Source organism: Tamandua tetradactyla, chromosome 21 (assembly GCF_023851605.1).
Source record: "Tamandua tetradactyla isolate mTamTet1 chromosome 21, mTamTet1.pri, whole genome shotgun sequence".
Classification (NCBI taxonomy): domain Eukaryota; kingdom Metazoa; phylum Chordata; class Mammalia; order Pilosa; family Myrmecophagidae; genus Tamandua; species Tamandua tetradactyla.
Genome location: NC_135347.1, coordinates 3,094,263 through 3,114,908, shown reverse-complemented (window position 1 = coordinate 3,114,908; position 20,646 = coordinate 3,094,263). Strand labels below are relative to the sequence as shown.

General features: G+C 40.7%; 1 protein-coding gene across 8 annotated transcripts in view; it reads right to left on the bottom strand.

Annotated features, from left to right (window-relative positions):
• Positions 1-20,646, bottom strand: part of ZNF608 (zinc finger protein 608) — a 113,107-nt gene that overhangs the window by 49,541 nt on the left and 42,920 nt on the right. For all 8 annotated transcript variants that reach the window (XM_077138782.1, XM_077138787.1, XM_077138784.1 and 5 more), the window contains one exon: positions 11,966-12,221. In XM_077138782.1, coding sequence (XP_076994897.1) covers positions 11,966-12,221 — 256 coding nt within the window. The remainder of the gene's footprint in view (positions 1-11,965; positions 12,222-20,646) is intronic.

Below are 20,646 nucleotides of genomic sequence, written 5' to 3'. Positions count from 1 at the left end.
CACCATGATCATTTTTTTTTTTGCACGTTTGCTTCTCTTCCGCAGAAGATAGAAAAAAGAAAAAAAGGAAAACTCATACCCACCATACCCCTTACCCCTTCCTCTCATTGGCCACTAGTATTTCAATCTACTCAATTTATTTTAAGCTTTATTCCCCTTATAATTTATTTCTTATCCATATTTTTTACTCATCTGTCCATAACATAGATAAAAGGAGTATATTAGTTAGGGTTCTCTAGAGAAACAGAATCAACAGGGAACACTCACAAATATAAAATTTATAAAAGTATCTCAGGTGATCGCAGGAATGCAGAGTCCAAAATCCGCAGGGAAGGCTGTGAAGCCAACGATTTCGATGGAGGGTCTGGACGAACTCCACAGGAGAGGCTCGCCAGCCAAAGCACGAAGAGAGCCTGTCTCTTCTGAATCCTCCTTAAAAGGCTTACAGTGATTAGACTGAGCATCACTCATTGCAGAAGACACTCCCCTTGGCTGATTACAAATGGAATCAGCTGTGGATGCAACTGACGTGATCATGATCTAATTCTATGAAATGTCCTCATTGCAACAGACTGGCCAGCACTTGCCCAACCAGACAAATAGGTACCACCACTTGGCCAAGTTGACACATGAACCTGGCCATGACAAGGAGTATCAGACACAAGGTTTTCACAGTCACACAATCACATTTTCACCCAGATTTTTAACAACTCTCTATGAATGTAATAAGACCTTTCAGCCTCCCTCACTCTACCAAGCAAGGGACTACATGAAGAAACAAGTTCAAGATGGTGGCGGTTGTTGGCCATGGAGAGTATCACACCTCAGATCCGTGGGCTCCTAACCTGTCTGCCTTTGAGCATTCACAGACTTACTGAAGTCGAAACACCTCTCACATGCTTGCCTCCTGCAGCCAGTTTATGTCCTATGAGTGCTGATACCACTATAGCTATGTTTCTTCCACACTTCTAGCATTCACCCCCTAAATGTTTGCTTGGACAAGAAATAATTTTATATGTGTATGCGTGAAGTGCTGGTAAGCAGCAGCCAACTGTGTGCATACTACACGCCAGCTTTTCACATTCTGAAAAACTACTCTGTCTTCTCAGGAAGCTGAGGAGAGCAGTGGAATGCAGCCTTTGTTGATTCCCTTAGAGCAAGATGACCTATACTGTTCAAGCGAAATAAGACAGCAAACGTTCTCAGCCAGCTCTTTCAACTTGAAAACTTGAACTTGAGCTGTCTATCATCGCAAATATCAAGAGGACAATTGCATGACAACATACGAACTGTGCAAATGTACAGGCAAGTCCCTGAGGAACTGGCAGGACACAAGCTGCCCAATGAGCCAGGGGAATATGTGACATAGGAAGGGGTTGGACATTTCTTTTTCATGTCATGAAATACATGATGTAAAACTATTGGGGGGATTTTTTTATAAAAATATCGAGTGATTATTACATTTTAAAAACAGGTCAATCTATAAGCTGAATTAAATTCCCACATTTCATTCCAAACCTCAAACTGACAAGCAAATTTTCTCTTTTAGCATATTTTTTAAATAATTGGTTGAGTTTACACACACATATACACACTCAAAATTAGGAAGGGTTGATCACCTTAGGTAGCAATCAGAAATCCAGAAAAGACACATTCCACAAAGCCATTCTATTTAGTTGGTCTTATACCTCAGTTTTTCCATAAGAATGATAAAATTAATTACAGGAGTCGTCCATCTAAAGAAGATGCTTAAGAACAGTTAGATGGCATCTATAAAGCAACCTAAGTTTCCCCCAGGTAAAAGTGTTCAATCGTTCAGATGCACCAAATGTGTCATGTGTCACGTAAAGAAAACAGCCCAAGGACTGAAAAGGTGCCTCAAATATGGAGTCAGAATGTTTAATTATGACATGAATATAGTGTGTGTGTGTGTGTGTGTGTGTGTGTGTGTGTGTGTGAAGTAGATACAATTGTTCAATTTACTATTCAATTATAAACAAGTATCAAAAGAGCAATAAAGGTCTTGCCTACCTCAGCACTTTTTATCCATCCCTCTCTTGGGTCTCCTGATTGGTTTGTGTTCCAGACTTTGCTAGATACTCTGCAATTGTGCCCATGAGCCTAATTCTCCAAACTTTTTTTTTTTCCGCTGGGAAGAGCTATTTGAAGCCTACGGTATACCTTCTCCCACATTATAGCTTATTTTCCTTTTGCCAGGGAAAAATTAGCCAGACTTATTTGAGGATAGGACAAAGACTGAGAAAAGGTATATATGGGAATACTTTGGTAGATATGACTTTTATAAGCAACCTGAATTGCTTCTTCCTCCTGCTGTAACTATACATAGAAGCAGCCAGAGAAGAAGCGAGACTATGGGAAGAAGTAAATGTTGGAAGCAGGGGTACAGTGCAGAGCTGGGGTATGCCAGGGAAGAATATGCAAAATTGCCCAAATACGTCAACTGACAAATTATACATTATAAATAAATCATAAAAAAAAAGGGTGTTCTAGGGCGGGCCGCGGTGGCTCAGCGGGCAAAGTGCTTGCCTGCTATGCCGGAGGACCTCGGTTCGATTCCCGGCCCCAGCCCATGTAACAAAAACGGAGAAACAGAATACAATAAAACAAGAAAATGTTTAAAAATGTTTCCCTTTCTTCCTTCCTTCCTTCCTTCTATCCTTCCTTCCTTCTCTCTGTCTTTCCTTTAAAAAAAAAAAAAAAAAAAAAAGGGTGTTCTACTTGGATCCTGTCCTTTGTCCTTCCAAAAGAAATATGTTCGCAGAAAAAGAAACAGAGTTGCTACAATTCATTCCAGTTCAGAGTGGATGCTTAACAAGCTAATTTTCTCCCTTAGGTGCTTGAATTTCTCATATTTAAAAGTCTTTTTAACTTCTTTGGCTTGGGGCAAAAAAAAAGCTGCAAAATGTCATTCTAGACACAAGCGTTAGTGACATGCAAACGTTTTTATCATTCAGAGTGAAGCCCTCCACAAAGACAGAGCCCCAACTACGTGCTCTCTAGAGGTGGGAGGGGGTCCCCTGCCAACTTGCTGAACAATTTTGATTTCTACTACTAGAAATCATTCCCTTTCTATCCAGGGTAGAACCCTGCATATGGGCATTGCAAGCTAAGCATATGACCCATAACCTCATCCCTTTTGTCATCTAAAGATCAATGAGTCCAAAGTGGGGAGGATAAGAGGGTCACTCTCACACCAGGAAATGTTTCTACACACAGTTAAAGCACTGAGTTCCAGTGCATTAAAAGTGTTTGCATCCTTTGACTTAATAATTTGATTTCTTGAGAACTGGTCCTTGCACAATTCTAAATTCATAAAACAAAACAAAAAACTTCGTGAGCAAAGATGCATTATGAAGTTCTATTTATATTTACCAAAGAGGTGGAAAATCATCTAAATCATTATTAGAGTGTAAATTATATTACATTTTGGTGTGTTCATTTAATGGGGTATTTTATATCAACAGAAACACTTCTCAGAAAATATTTTAATGTTAAGGTTAAAAAAAGAGAAAGCAACATTTAAAAGTGTGCCCACTGAAAGATCTCAACTATGTTTTTAAAATGTACTTTAAAACCGCTAAGGAAGAAGTGCAAAAAAAAAAAAAAGAAGAAGAAGACATAAACCAACATATTGTTTGCCTGGATAGTGAGTTACAGAATTATTTTTTTTCTTCTACTTTGCTGTTGTTGTTTTTCCCCCCAAATGTCCTTAAAATGGCCATGTATTTCTTTTTTATGGGCAGGCAACGGAAATCATAGCCAGGTCTCCAGCATAGCAAGTGAGAACTCTGCCACTGAGCCACCGTGGCCCACCTGCCATTCCTGTATTCCTTTAAAATCAGAAAATAAAAAACATGTTCCAGATATACAGGACTGAGGGGAAAAAAAGTGAGCAAACTGTTAGGTCAGGGGAACAGGGAAGGTCACCATGACTCGAGCTGTGTAAAATGTGCCGCCCCTTCTAGACGTCACCTAACCCCCTTGCTTAAAAACCGCCCGCACCAGGACCCAGGGGCCAGCTCACAACTCCCTACCTTGAATTCTGTGAGCTCTGCCCGGGAGTGCAGGAATAAACTCACTCACTCGAAGGTTTTTTTGTTCTGCCTCTTCTCTCTTTCACCTCCTAAACCGTACACAAACTATTTAATTTCTCCTTATAATAGCTAAGTTGGAGACTGGAAATACAGTAAAATACAATCAAATAACGTTTAAAATGGGGTGGGGGGACAGGCACAATAAAGTTAATTTCTAGAACAATATTTCCCAGATTGTCCAGACCAAACTTAATTTAAAAGAGGCATACTCCTAACTGGAAAGCCACACTACTCAAAGTTAAACAGGTATCAAGACCATATCACTTTGTTCCATGAATTTATTCAACATTCAGCAAACATATGTGGCACATGTACCCTGTGCCAGGCACTGGGGAGCCAACAGGGAACAAAACAGATGGGATCTGTGCGCTTAAGAAGCTTTGGTGCAGTGCAGCCGAAAGGCCTGGTTTGTATACATCAACCCAGCTGAAGCTGATTCCATTACTGCAGCCAAAATCAGATGCTCAGACTGTAGAGAAATTCCTATCATTCCCTGCTTAAAAACAAAAACTCCAGTTAATACATCATATTTTACTCCCTCCTCCCATAGGGCACTCCTTGAAGCAGGAGGGAAATTACGGGCAAATCCCAAGCCCAACAACCAAGGGCTCAGATTCATACTCCATCACTCATCAGGTGTGGTTTCCCTTGCACAGGTGACTGGTTTCCTTTCTACATTCCCTTTATTAAAAGATATTGTGCTATTGAGTGTACTTTGGATTTTGTTTTGAGGATTAAAGGGGATCACTGCCTGGCAAGTACAATCAGCACAATGCCTGGCCTAGTGTTAGTGCCCAACAGACCAATCCTTTCTTTTATATGTAAAATAAACACGTTTGTACATCAAATAAAGAGAGAAGCAAGGGTAAAGACGTAAAAGTCAACAAAATGCAGGCTGAGGGGAGTGGGACTGACTGCTAATGGATATGGGATTTATTTTGGAATTACGAAAAATGTTGTAAAATTGATTGTGATAATGGTTGCACAAGTCTGCAAATATATTTAAAAAAAAAACCCCACTGATTTCTACCTACATTTAAACGGGTAAATTGTACAGTGTGTGAATTATATCTTAGCAAAACAATTATAAAAATTGTTCAAAAAGAAAAAAAAAAAGTCAATGAAATCCTTCAAACAATGTGCCCAGATGAGCTAACAAGCTATTCTTTGCAACCAACGTGACCTTTTTCCATTTTGTAATTAACAACATATCTTTAGTTCAAAGTCACTAATCATGGTAAGGCTCTTTCAAGCTTTTCTTACCAACTATTTCCTCAGGGAAAAAGTGAGCACACAAACAGGACAATGACACACACACATCTTAAAAAAACAACTTCTTAAATCTTTTACAAACTTAAGTCCTAGAACAAGCTTAATTTAATTGCTTTACATTCTGTATTCACCTATGAGAATAAGCGACTAAAAGAGGTTAAAAAAAAGTCTTTACATAGTAAGTTTAAAACTTATTGGTTCATTACTTAACACCTAATGTCATCACCAAAATGTAAACAAATGACACAAAAGGACAAATGTTTGGTCCAAAAACATTAAGCTGAATCCTGCCTAATAGCAGCTTATTTTTCACATTGACAAGAGGCAAAATGACTGTTTAAGTTATTACTTTCCAGTAAAACACACAATCACTCATCAAATACAAATTCTGGCACTATTACCTCATTGGGGAGGCATAAAACAGAGAAGAGAAAACCCAAGAAAAAAGCAAAGACAAGCATTCTCTTTCTCTGTCCTTCATTCATAACCTACATCTTTATTCAAGTGTTCCCTATATTCCCATGTGAAGAGCCATCCCCCATTTTTACTTCCTGTATTTTTCTGCAAGGCTAGTAACATTAGCTTCATTAACCTTAAAATAGAAAATACTTTTATATGAATTTGTTGTTCACATATTGATATCCTTCAAATGATTTTACATTTGCATTTTTAAATTTTCACCACAGTACTCAGAATAATCAGAGGAAACTAAAATGGTGTTTTGGGTAGAACTGTGTCCCCCTAAAAAAGATATGTTGAAGTCTTAAACACTGGGGTCCTTATTTGGAATTTGACCTTTGGAGAGAGGGTCTTTGTATATGTCATTAGTTAAGATGAGGCCACATGTCATCTCAACTGAATTAGGGTGGGCTCTAACCCAACATGACTGGTGCTCTGATAAGACGAGGAAACTTGGAGACAGAGAAAAACAGGGAAGGAGGTCACATGAGAATGGGGACAGAGATGCATCTTCTAGCTAAGGAACACTGAGGATTCACAAACACCAGAAGCTGGAAGAGGCAAAGGATTCTCCCCTACAGGTGTCAGAGGAAGTGCGGCAGTTTGATTTCAGACTTTCAGCCTCCAGAAATGTGAGACAGTACATTTCTGTTGTTTTAAACCACACAGTTTGTGGCCCTTGGTTATGGCAGCCCTAGGAAAGGAAGAAAAGAGGGTATAGTGGTCCAGCAAATGCACAGATTTGATTTCCTACTTGGGTTGCCTTTTGCAGCTCTTGTGCACTTTGAGAGCTGCTCTGCCACCACTGTACCACCCCACACTTGCAGAATGGCCCAGGAAGGTACAAGGAAAGTAAGTCCACAGCCCAAACTCGGTGGTGCTGACCTCCAGCCCCTCAAAACTTCTGTGGAAGCTAAAGATCAAGCTGGGCCCCTTTTCTCGTTAGCACAGTGATTCAACAACTATGTTCATCTACCAAATTCATCAAGGGGGGGGGAGTGCTGGGGAGTGGCAGAGCCATCTCCATTCAGCATAGTGCTGACAGGGAGCACGTCCACTGGCCACAGAGGTGAAGTTCCTCATCATGGTGTGGGGAGAAATGAGATGCAAAAGTGAAAGTGGTTACCTCACTACCCTTCTGAGTGGATGCTGAATGTATAAAATCACTGGGCAATACCTCAATGAACAGTAATATTTAAACAGTTAGGTACTATGCCAACTCCATGCTCCGTTTCTGAAAATACAAAGTATGCCTAGATTAATATTTAATCTCGTCTCAAAAGAATCAAAAGAAATGTTCCCTTTTAATAAATTAATAAGGTTGTAAGTAAATGCCGCAGAATAGGAAAATACCATATCTGTTGTTGATAATGTAGGAATATGTTGCCTTTTAAATGAATTAGCTTGAAATCTCCTATATTGCACATTTAAACACGATGCCCTTTTTGACTGGAGATACTGGAAAAGCAGAAGAATTTTGGAACCATTCTGATGATTTATAAGAAAATCATTTCTCCAACTAATTACCCTTAAAACATTAATTCTCAATGTCATTTTTTCCCCTTAGAAAACGCAGAGAGCACTGAGTGAAGGACCGTATAAACAAGCATTATTTCTCTAACACACCTGGTGTCAAACCCATTAAAATCATGCTATCACTTGTTAACATCTGCATTTCCATCACCCCCTTTGAAAACCTCAAATGACTCTGAGTAGGATTCTCTATCTGCTACATTATTAATTTTCCTTAATCCTATTTCAAAAACAATTCACAAAGGTCACACAGAAATGAAATTATTGCATCTGGCTCACTTGAGAAACAAACAGGTCCATCCCACCATATTAATAAATTAGGAAGAGTGTAACCAATTAGTTTTCCATTAAGCCCCTCAAATCCTCCCTGGGGCTCAAGTCAGGATTAAGGCTGTGGCTTTCTCCAGGAGCAGACTGATGTCAGCACGAGCCTCACCTGCCACCCTACAGCATCTTGACAGACACAATCTACCCTGTGAGGTAAACAGGGCAGCTGTGTCTCTCCAATTGTGCACCTGAGAAAATGGAGGTAGTGACCTATGTGGCTTTCTTAAAGGGAAGAGGCCCAGCACCAGTAAAGGCTAGGACGTCTGCTCTCTTGCCCTGAGGCAGCAGATCTCAACCTTGTGTGCATATTAAAATCACCTGGTTCTGAAAACCCACCATCGCCAGGTCCCCAGCATGCTTTAAAAGTCCCTCCAAGTGACACAAAGGCACTGACAGCATTGAGAACCATGGTCCAACAGTCTGTGTGTTTTTAGTTTTCTTCCTCTCATTTCCCTTCACCGATTCTGCTTAACCAATCAGAGAAAGGACGGGAATGATGCAGTGGCAAATGGCAGTAAATGGTAGTGGGGATGGGCACAGGTGAACCAAGCATGTTTCCAGGTATGGCCAAAACAAGCCCAGTAAGACACAAGATTCAATAAAAATACACCTACATGAGCTAAAAAACCAAGATCAACACCTAAGTAGTTACATGCGCCGAATTATACACTATGTTTCTTCTCTTTTTGTCTTCCAAAAAACAGCAAATTTTCAAACAAATAACACAGGCACATGTGCCCCAAATGTCAAGAATGAAATAAGGAAATTTTTTCAACATCTGCAAGTTTTGTACATCTTTGCTCCTATGCATTCAACCTTGCAGAAGAATTCAGAGTAGAATAACCAAACATCTGAATGCACTAATAGTTTTTCTCTCTTATTAAGCATGATCTGAAATCCACGAACTTTTTTTTCAGAGGGAATTCACTTGTAACACTTTATTCCTGAGCACAATTCAGTTCTTAGGCAACCAGGACACACACTGGCACTAAGACAGCAAGGGGAAAGCCCCACTAAAACAAACCTCTAATGAGGAATTCCAAGCACAAAAAACAATTAAGTGTTAACCTGTGATTTCAAAACCAGTCATGCTGTTCTCTACTGTCCAAATAAATCACAATATTCATCCACCCCCTAGAAAGACTGCAGATACAGACTTTTATATTTTCTAGGATTTAAAACACATACACACATATACTTTAGACACACACACACACAGAGAACTGCATTAACAAACTGAGTTTGTAAAAAAATTTTTAAAAAACTAAGTTATACAACACTCAAGACCCTTAAAAACTGAAAATACCAGGGAAGAGATTTTACTCAATTCAATCTAAGGGTTATTAATTAAAGACAGCTGGCAGTTTTATAAGCGTTCAACTTGAAGCTCTTTTGTTAGTGCAACCTCATACTACAAAACTATAGTGGTTGACTTTCCCCTACCCTTCTTCCCCAAACCATCCCTTTTTGCTCTGCCAAATAACTGGCTCCAAAAGGAGTTCTTCTGTCTCTCTCTTTGTTTTTCCCAAAAGGGAAAAAATTAATGGTCAAGTGAGTTTAATTTTTAAATTGGTTTCAGTGCTTTAAACACACTGTACTGAGAAAAAAATGCAAATAGAACGCTCTTGAGAATGGCTGCACATTAAATACACACATGACCCAGGCCTTTATGAAGTACAAGTTCTAAAATTCTGCACAGATCAGAAGTTTAGTTTATTCAGCAAGAATAACTCTATTAACAGCTCCAGCGCCTTCTTGTCACCACACTGAACAACCACACATTCCAAACCCTGGAAAATGTGAGGCAGCAAAGGGGAGGTTGGAGCTGCCAAAGGTTCAGTTTCTATGCCTGAAACATTTCATCTGAAGCTATGATGCTGCCATGTGAATCTACAGAAAATCTAGCCATAGGGATGGATGGATAACAGCATATAAAAGCAGATACAGGGGAAACTGATTTCCCAGAACAGGGTGGAGCCCTTTGGTGAGGAGTCTTTATATGTATCGCTACCAAATAATAATGCCAATGAATAAGTGTCTCTTAAAGGTGCCAGAATTCCAAAGCAAGTCATGTACTGTTCCAGTTTCCAAACCCAGATAAACAATAAATAATCCAGTCTTTTACTGGAGGCGAAGGTTAAAAGTCAGAATCAAGCAGACTTTTCTAAGCAAAGTGAAGTGAAAAATAACCCAAAGCCTTACTTACAGCTGTTTCAGAGAGTGTGTGGCTAATTTTACAACAGCTACCCCCCAGTGAGGTCACACTGCAGGAACTCAATCTTACCCCACACTTGAATAAATAAAACCGTGACAAGCAATAAACTGACGGGTGCTACAAAATGGGAGGGCAGCGCTTCATTCTAAAGATTAAATTACCCAAGTAGAAGAAAATCTTGCTTCCAAGTTTATTGAAAATTAGCTCTTACTCTTTCCAAATCCTTTTCTTGCAAATTTGCACCTATACTAATTAGCTGTGACCTTATTAATGTCTTAACTCCTTTTCTATGCTTTTCACACCAAGATATCAATCTGAAACCCTCTTCTGCTCCAAGGAAAATCTCACGGAGGGTAATCTATGTACAACTCAGAGAGGGTAATGAGAGATGTTTATGCCCCACATGGGACATCTTGCATGGAGGTTGTCTGAACAGACAGAAAGTAAGACAAGAAAACCTGAATTCTGGCTCCTTCTCCATCACTTCCTCCCAATGTAGTTTCATTTTAAATAGCTTCCCAGAACACCTGAAAGACCCAAATTAAAAATACCAAGAGAAGGGATTTAAAACCCCCAAAACTTCTAAAGTCAAAAGTAAATCTCAACCGTCACTTCCATTTGAGCAAACGAGTGCATTTCACCACATCTTCTGCTTTTATCTTTTATTCGCTTCCTCTGGTCCTTTCTTATAGAAAAGTCCTAAATTTCCTTACCAATATTAAGAATTTTTTTAAATTTAATAATAAAATATCATATGAACAAGAATAGAATTCAAACACCTAAGAAATTTTGTTCTCCTATCTTGAAACAGCTTGAGCTGGTTTTCTTTTTTGCCTTCTAACAAATATACTTACACTTGGCACCTAATTTTCATTCTTTATTTTTACTTTCTCCTTTCATCCTCCAATTTCTCACATCTTTAATTAACTACCTCTTTCCCCATTCTTTCTCTGTCATCCAGTCTCTTTTGCACCTATTTACCTTCTCTGCTATATTTTCAGTCCTCAGTTTCTTTTTCCCTTGGTACAGAGGAAACTTCTAGTCTGACACACTTCCTGTTATCCTCACCCTTGCCATCACTTCTCTCCCAAAATGGCCATGATACTGACAGCTGTCATCTCCTATATCATCCTTGAACTAGACTGTTCCCTGAACTAGATTTAAAGGGGGAAAAATAGTTTTCCCCATGTAATTCATTTTACTATTTCCCTAGTGGACCCTGGGTCATGCCTTATCTTTTCTACTCTTACTCATTCCCCAAGGGAGCAATGCAGCTCTCTGCTTAGTATATTCAGTTTTCAATGACGTGCTGACCTCTGTGGACATCCACCATCTGAAACGCATTGTACCTGATGATCATGTGCTACAGGCATGATCAACCATCATTCGGATCCACTATCAGCATCATAAACTCATTTCTATTGCCAATAGCAATGATAGATTAATCCCGATCCATTTCTCTTGCACCCTGTTTCCCCTGTGACTAATGGACTGCACTCACCAGATGCTGCTGGCTGAGTTAAGGGGCAGAGAGGGAAGGTGCTGTGTCTCCAGCCATAGAAGCGAACTGAGTGGCTCAACCAGGGCTTAAGCTTTTGACCACCAATCTGCCACAGCCACATCATGGCAGCCACACCTTGCTCAATGCAGATGGTAAATATAAGCCACTACAATGCGAAATCAACCACATCAAGACACACCAACTGATTAGCACACCAAGAATAAAATCAAATTGAGATCTATCTCTCTCCTAACTTCTTTGATCTCTCTTAGGGGAAAAGACAGCCCTCCCCCTGCTTCCCACTGTCCTTCCATCTTACGCAGAAAAACCACTTTGGGGGTCATCTGATTCAAGCCTAACTATAAAGCAGCCATGAGCAAAAAGTCAGACAGTTCTCATTTCCACAGAAATCCAGAGAACAAACACAAAGACCACTTTTCTTTCCTCTCTGAATACCACCAGATAAATCCCCTCAATGATGAACACAAATACATTGTGGGGAAGAGGGCATGGGGAAAAAATATAAAAATAAATTGTATTTACCTTCTTCTGTTTCATGCCACACGATCCCTTCCAAATTCACACTGGTCCCAGGTTCACAGGGCCCAAGACACTCTGGCTCTGTCACTACGCCAACTTCACATGTATTGACACCCACGGAACGAGTCCGAACCAAAAGCTGTTCAACCGGTGCTGCAATATTGGATGAAGATGGGGAAAAGTAGGATGGTAGAATCTGAGGTGCGAGACTGCTGGAAATCGGCGGTGGTGGTGCTGGCACTGTAAACAGGGGGTCAACCTGAAAAACAGACAGGCTTACTGCAGTGATGCTGCATTCTGTGATTTCTTTTCAATGTAATGCGTTTACATCACTTCTAGAATATGACACCATTCCAAAGTCTGTTTGCAATTACAACATGCTTCGATTGTTTCAATCTTGCCAAAATATAAAGTATAACAGAAATGAGCATTTTATTTTTTTTCATGCCAAAGGTAAAATAGAACTCTAGCTTCCTGAATTACAGACGGGTCATTGATGCACCTCTAAATTCTCCAATGCGCAGGCAACCTCTAGCCACAGCAGACCTGAATAAGAAATATCCTTTGCAAAATTAAAACTATTTCCCACTTGCAATGAAATCTTTTTTTCTTTTAAACTATAACACATTTTTCAAAGCAGAAACTCCAATAAATATCACATATATATATATATGCTTATATATATATATTAGACACTGAAGCTCAGAGGATGGACTAAAATTGTCTTCAAAGTACTTTATAAAACATAATGAATCAAATCACCACTAAAATATATTAATGTATTCTGCTGAATATATAAATTATATAAACTTGATTATATACAGTGCAACACGTAAACTGGTTATTATTAGCATACGTTAAGCATCGACTCTAATTAAGTATCCCACGGCAAAGAATTTAAATTAGAGGTGAAATGTTTGTGCCCAACATCAACAGAACATGGGTTTCTCCAAAACACAAGTCCCTTTCCTAAGGTCCAGCGTTTGAAGATCTCTGATGAGTCTGACCAAGGCTCAGTAGACCTCTTTTAAATTCAGGAAAGAGAAATGACTGGCGCCTAAATATCCTGAGGTGCACCGATATCTGCTTTGCATCCTTCCTCTGAGAACAGAAGCACACTACAAAAAGGCCCTCACCACAAAAAGATACGGCCATGATGAAATCGATGAGCGTGAAAGCCACGCACAAACTAAGCAGGCAGATCACCAACCAACCCATGCATTCACTCGGTCTGCTGTAACCACCGTTAATGACTGCTACAGACAGATTTGACCCTCCAGAAGGGTTATCAGGTGTGAAGAAGCCAAATGCAAAGCACACCTGCATCAGCACTCTACCGACCCAGCCTACAGGCCTGTTTTATCTGTAGTACTAACAAATGATATGTGCAAAAAGGATGCATAGAAGGTCATCCTGGCAAAACGCCATCTTATTCCATTGTTCACTTATTCCCAGTTAATCTTTGTAAGAAATCAACATTTGGCTGCTAACAGACATAAGATTATACAGTCTTTGCCGTTAAAAAAAAAAAAAAGTGTATTTCAAGAGAAGTCATATGAGGAAGTGTGCTCCTAGTTAAACAGCTGAAGCAGTCATCTGTGTCAGCTCCTTGTTCATATGACTGCAGGAACCACTTCTACAGTTTGCATTTCACTAAAATGATAAACTGACGTTCACTTGCCTGAGTGATCCAAGATGCAATAGAACAGCTCTTCACCCATCTGCATGTTAAAGAAACTTAATTTCCTGCTCTCAAAGCTGCCATAAAAACTTCTATTGCTCCACGCTTTTTATTGTTCTGCATTCTTGATCACAGAGACCAAGAAAGAAAAGCATTTAACAGCCCCAAACCCAGATAAGGTGATTTATGCTTTCATGTAAATGCAACTTAATGTGGATCAAAGTTCGCTCTGATGGTTATTATTTTAAAGCTAAGCTGACAAATGGAGAAAGGGGTTCTGAGGAAGGAAATTTAAGGGGAGAAAAAAATCCAGTGCTATCTTACGTTGTAGTCTTTTTATCACAACTAAAAGACTGTGAGATTAGAATCACTTTCTAGAATTAAAGACTAAGAAAAATTATAAACCACCCACTGCACTTTTATTCCCCATGTTTCCTAACAACGTCTTAATTTGTATAGTGGTAAATTGACTGCAGTTTTATGCTACATACATAAACTGAAGACAAACTGGAATAATTTTCTGAAAATATTCGTTATGTCTCCTGAGCATCAGCCTACACTAATACAAGAGAACAAATACAGCTTCAGTTGGATAAACAAGACAACAGAATAAAAGAGGCAAGGAGCCTTAGAGAACATCAACTCTCTGATTTTGGAGATTGGAGAAGATACTACAATAAGGGAATAGAAGTTTCAGGGTCACGGCACTTGGATTCTGACCCCAACTATGACACTAATTTGCCTGACACCTTGGGAAAGTCGTTTAACCTCTCTCTAAAGGCCCATTTTCCTCAGTTGGAAAATGTATTCTTCAGCCTTCTAAGACTGATGACAAATCCTATCACAACAGAATTTCTAGAATAAATTCCTATTTCAGTGTAAGGTCATTTATAAATATATATGCATTTCAATACACATGTTCCATGAACACAATTCAAATGTAATGATAAAAGTTTAATTGATGATACTTGTAGAAGGGACCCTGGAGCCCTGTTCCCATGTTGTTTTAAAATGAGAAAACTAAGGTTTGGAGAGTTTGACTTTAAATATGATCTTAATCATAAACAGTTCCCCAATGCGAAAACAGTCTAAGGCTCTTAAACTTGAGAGACAATATAGTTTTGTTGTTCGTTTTTCTATTTTTTTTGTCTTTGTTGCTATTGTTGTTTTGTTTTTTAATATTAGGCATATAGTTTTAAAGGTTCAAATCTTTGACTTAAACCAGTAAATTTCTCTTTCAGTTGCCCCGTTGCATGGGCTTCTTCACAGAAGCTTAGACTCTCCAGCATTGCTGCTTCACCATATTATCAACAGATGCCTGAGGATGAAGGTACAAAAGGGAAGCTATTCTCCTCACCCCTGTGGGATTTCAGTTTTGGGGAAAGAGACGTAAGCACAAAGACCACCCATGTGATCTGCTGTAGTCCCTTCTCTCTGAGAAGTCACTGCCTGGAAAGAGGGGATGGGCAGTAGGGAATTGCATCCCTCTCAGTGGTGTTTCATTTGGTAAGTATACTACTTTTAAAACATTCCAGTTTGTTTGCCAGCATTTCAAAAATCAGGGGAAATTCTAAGTTGCCTCTATCTCTAAAAAGAGTCATGGCATGATGTTGCTACTCTGGGCCCACACTCTTCATGGCATCAAGCAATGGCGCTGAGAACCACACAGTATTTCAGTGAGGTTGTCTGGTGGCAGTCAGGTGAGCATAAAAGAGCAGCATCCTACAAGTGGAAAGTTTACAGGAACTCATACCCACTGAGAGACAAAAGAGGCTTGGCTGGGAGACAATTTAAATATTGCAACCAGTTCTTTCTGCCAGGGAATGCCCCTGGTGGGACATTCCTGCCAAAAGGTTTTAGCTCTCCTGTGTCTCTAATGGTGTCTATATGTAATGCAGGATTTTAATGGATTTTCAAGGGGTGTTTTTTGCCTTATATAAAGATCAACTTCACTCAAGTGCCCATCGACAAGCAAAATGCGGTATGTGCACACAATGCAATACTCTTCATCCCTGAGTGGGACGGAGTTCTGGTTCAGGCTGCAACGTGGAAGAACCTTTAAGACATCATGTTAAGTGGGAGAAGCCAGACACAAAAGGGCAAGCATTGTGTGAGTTCCCCATATGAATTTTTAGCATATGCACATTCATAGCCAGAAACAAGAACACAGGTTACCAGGTGCTGGGTAGGGGTGGGGAATGGGAACTTAATGCCTGCTTGGTAAGGACTTTTTGTTTAGGGTGGTGGAAAAGTTTTGACAATGGACAATAGTGATGGGGAGACAAACTAGAGCATGTCATTAAAACTAGATTGTATATCGGAATGTGTATAAAATGTGAAATTTTAGGTTGTATATATGCTACCAGAAGAACAATAAAAACCCCACAGAACTATACAACACAGAGAGAACCTTAAAGCAAACTAGGGACTACAGTTAACAGTATAATTACAACAAGGGTACCACAACACGAATGCAAGGTGTGAATAGCAGGGAAAACTAATGTAAAAAGAAAAAAAAGGTCAACTCCCTTACACCCTGATTTCTCAGGTCACTGACCCATTTACTAAACCATAATTTCATCAACCAAAGAGGTTCATGGGCGGGTCACTGTGGCTCAGCAGGCAGTTTCTGCCTGCTATGCTGGAGACCCAGGTTTGATCCCGAGTACCTGTCCATGCCAAAAAAAAAAGGCTCATTAATTAAGGCAACCTCCACAAGGAAGCAGACAGGATTGAGTTCAAATCCCAGCCCTGTCACCACTTGCTGTGCGTGACCCTGAGCAAGTTACTTGCCTTCTTCAAGGCTCAGTGTGTCTAGATCTGGGAAATGGGAGCAGTCATAATAATTAACCCCACAGGGTTGCTGTGAGAACTCGATGTGATAATTCACGCCAGAGGAATGTTCAACACAATGCTTAGGTTGGTGATATTAACTTAGAAAAAACGAGTCATCCCTGGTCTGATACTATAGCTCCCTAATCCTACATGCTACCTTACAAAAAGCTCCTTTTGATATCCTACTACATTTAACATAAATCTATAATCCCCTCCAAATGGATGGTTAAAAGCGCAGCTTAAGTGTGTCAAAGGTATAAGGAAAAGGGCTAGCCCGCTGGAAACACAGCCTGGGGAAATCGTGCTTCTTTCCCACACTGGTATCTGGGAGCATCAGGCTTGCTTAATGTACCCCCCTCATTGCAGCCAGGGTCCCGATTAGTACCTCACTACCACAAAATCCCCTCCCCTAATCTCTAGTTGTCTCTCCTATTCACACAAGTCTCCTGCATGCCTAAACTCAATCACACATCTACCCACCCAAGAAATAACTACCGCCCAGCTGCTGTGCGCCAGGCACTGCGCAACCTGCGGCCAACGAGTGGACCAAACCCGACCCGGTCGCTGCCCTCAAGGACTTCCGACTTAGTGGGCAAGACTGCGGTTCTCATCAAATAATCACATAAACACAGCAAAATTACACCTGGGGAAACGGCATCCAAAGGGCGGTCCAAAGCGGCGGGAGCGCCAAGCCCAGGGCGTGTTGTAGAAGACAGTGTGGCGCAGGGCCCGTCTGTGGAGCTGGAAGCCCAGCTCCATAATTTTAGGCAAGTTTCTGGCTCTCTCTGGGACTCAATGCCTCCGTCTGTAAAATGGAAATAACACTTGGCTAATGTGACTAGTATATGAGATCGTGCAGTAGTTAGCTCAGGGTCTGTTACTGGGCAGTGCTTGATTAAAAAAAGAGCTATTGCTGTTGTCAATGCTATTGTCATTACTACAAATATATTTGAGACCTGAACCAAAGAAAAATCGATAGACGGTGTGGCCCTTAGAAGACCACGCAAACACAATTCAAGAGAATTCTGTCCAAAATATACCTTTGGATAGATACTCCTCATTTAAAAATCACTTGGGGATTATTAGTTTAAAAATGCTACTAACTGGAATATGGGATCAGAATAAAAAGCTGGCCAGTTTTAGGAATGGTTCCTTTGTCAAAGCTCTTTTATGTCATCTCGATGGGACACTGATGTAGCCTATTAGAGCCCAAAAGAGGAAAGCAGGAAAGCAGCCATCTCCAGTGGAAAGAAAAAAGACCCATAAGTCTAACAGCTGGGGGTGGCAGCCTGTCAAACTGAGGAAAGCTAATGTCAAGAACAGACGCGCGGCAGTCTCTCACTGTTATTTTTGCATGATTATTCCCAGGTGTTGGTGCACGCTGAGCAGTAGCCTGGCTATTTATCACGCGAGAGAGCCTGAGAGCATGGGGGGGGGGGGGCAAGGCGGGTGGAGGGAGGCGGGGAAGAAAAGGTTATTTACACAGATAGCAGCACTTAGTGTGTGTAATCAGAGGGCTGGGGAAAAAAATCTGCAGAGATTCTGGCAATATTTTCTCTGTTCACCTTATTTCAAGGGCTTTCCGGAGTGCTGATTAGCAAGGAAGGCTCCAAAGCTGGAGTGCTGTTTGTGTCAGCTTTTCATCACTCGAGCATTTGACTGTGTCAGCCAGTGATGTACCTGGAAACTGAGAGCAAATGAGGAAGGTTCGGCACAGTGCGTGGGGGTGGAGGGGCTCCTGCTCTGCCAGGACCCAGCAAAAAGGCATTTGGGGGGCTCTGCTGAGACAGCTAGTGCTGCCAGGCAGGAGGGGAACGGGGAGACCCAGTGTGGCGTCAGGCAAGCCTCAATGAACAGATATTCCCTCCCACATCCTGGTGTCGTGACTGCAACGCTGACACGGGGAGCCTGCCCTGGGTCTCTTTCATCTGTTGCCACAAATCTCCACACTTACCTGCTCAAACCTGGGACTCTCAGCTGGCCAACAACCAGCAGAGTGAGAACGATGTTTTATTTTTCTCGGAGTCAATATTTTTACATTCTAGGGGCATGGCTGTGCACTATTACTTAATGCTCACATTTTCTCTGTATCCTGGTATTTGGCTGTTTTATGAGAGTGTCCACAGTCACCTCTTTAATTTAAAAAGCATTAGTCAGAGACTGCACTACGGCGTAGGGAAGCCACCGCTCTTTAAAGGTGACCATTACTGCCGTCTCTTACTGTCCATTTCAACTGCCCTTTCTGCCTGACGGTCCTTGCTTCATTAGCAAACAGGGGATGCTTTAAAAACCGTTTCTGTGAGCACCGATTTTTTTTTCTCCCGAGTTAACTGGCAAGGCTGATATTCCATTCATGATGGACAAGCCTGGAACAACCGTATTTTAGTCATTTCTAATTTTTAAAACCTGATCAAAGCGTTTATGCTTTACAGCTTGCTGGGGGAAGAACATGGACAAATTCTTACGGGCACCATGGATATTCTCTCCTTTAATTCTTACAACATCCCCATTTTATAGAGGCCGTAAATCAAACTCTCAGAGATGGCAATTTACCCTAGGAGCTGAAATTCAAGGCTAGAGAGACCAATCTGATTTCAAAGCCGCTGGGCCTCCTTGTAAAAAATACAACAATAACATCAGCAGCTACCGACAACGTCAGCAGCTATCTGTAGATCAAGTATTTTACAGGTGAGGCGAGAGAAACTTGGTGAAAGTAAAGTAACATACAAGGTTGCCTAAGGTTGAAGGCTGAGCCAGAATTTGAGCTCACAATGGTCTAATACCAAAGGCAAACCCTTCAACATGAAAGACACATCGAGAGATGGGGAGAAACCTTCCTCCAGAGCTCGTTACTGGCCCTTTCCCATATGCTGGAAGCCACACACCTGAAGCATCTTTTTTGTACCTCGCTTGGAATAGTGCATCTCAGAGCTTCCAACCAAATACAGCAATCCCTTGGAAATCGCACTTAAAAACCTCACTGAAACCAAAGCTCAGATTTTGTTTTTGCTGTTGTTAGTTTCTATTTTATGTGCTGCAACCACTCACACTGGGAACTGTATCACTATTTTCATTCTATCGTTCTCAGGTATGAAGACCAGACACTGCCCTAAATGAAAAGCAACTTGGAAAGTACTATTAATGGTTTAGCTGCCGACCTGGGGACAGACTGGGCTCCCACTCGAAGCCGGGCCCCCAGCCACCCTGGCATTGCAGAATGGCACTCTGGGGACTTTCTGACACTGTTGAGAGGTCCCTAACTGTTAGCATATCACCCCTTAAGTGGCCGGGTGAGCAGGTGGCAAAGCAGAGGCATACAAGGGCCAAGCACGTGTCATGCACGCTTTAAACAAGTGACTATGTCTACTTTATCCTCCAGCGGTGACAGTTTTCAAAGCAAAACCAAAGGTACTGAGTACGTAGAGATCAAGAGTAATTAAATGATTCGACTTAATGTTTTAAAATGTACTTTGTTTTTTAAGAGCTTGAGAGTTTGCCAACAAGAGACCTGCCCTACACGAAATATTAAAGGGAGCTTTGTCCACTGAAAAAAGACTAGAAAGGAAGGTCTGGAGGAGGGTACAGAATTGAAGAGCATTAGCCAAGGTAACTTCAAGAGAGGGAAAGTATAGATCTGACAAAAACTATAGGTTAAAAACTCAAACCCTCTTTTTCTGGAGTGATGCAAATATTCTAAAAAATTATCATTGCGATGAATACACAACTATGTGATGATATTGTGAGGCATTGATTGTACAACACGTATGGATGCTATGTGTGCAAAGATGTGTCAATAAAAATATTTTAAGAACTATCAGATACGATGAATACACAACTATGTGATGATATTGTGAGGCATTGATTGTACAACACATATGGATGCTATGTGTGCAAAGATGTGTCAATAAAAATATTTTAAAAACTATCAGATACGATGCTAGACTCAAAAAATGGCTTTTACATTTTACATTAACTTTGAATGTTAATGGACTAAACTCACTAATTAAAAGACATGGATTGGCAGAATGGATTAAATAATAGCCTCTATCTATATGCTGCGCACAAGAGACTCGGCTTAGACCCAAGGATACAAAGAGACGGAAAGTGAGAAATAGATGTTCTGTGCAAGCTGTAGCCCAAAGCAAGCACAAGTAGCTATAGTAATATT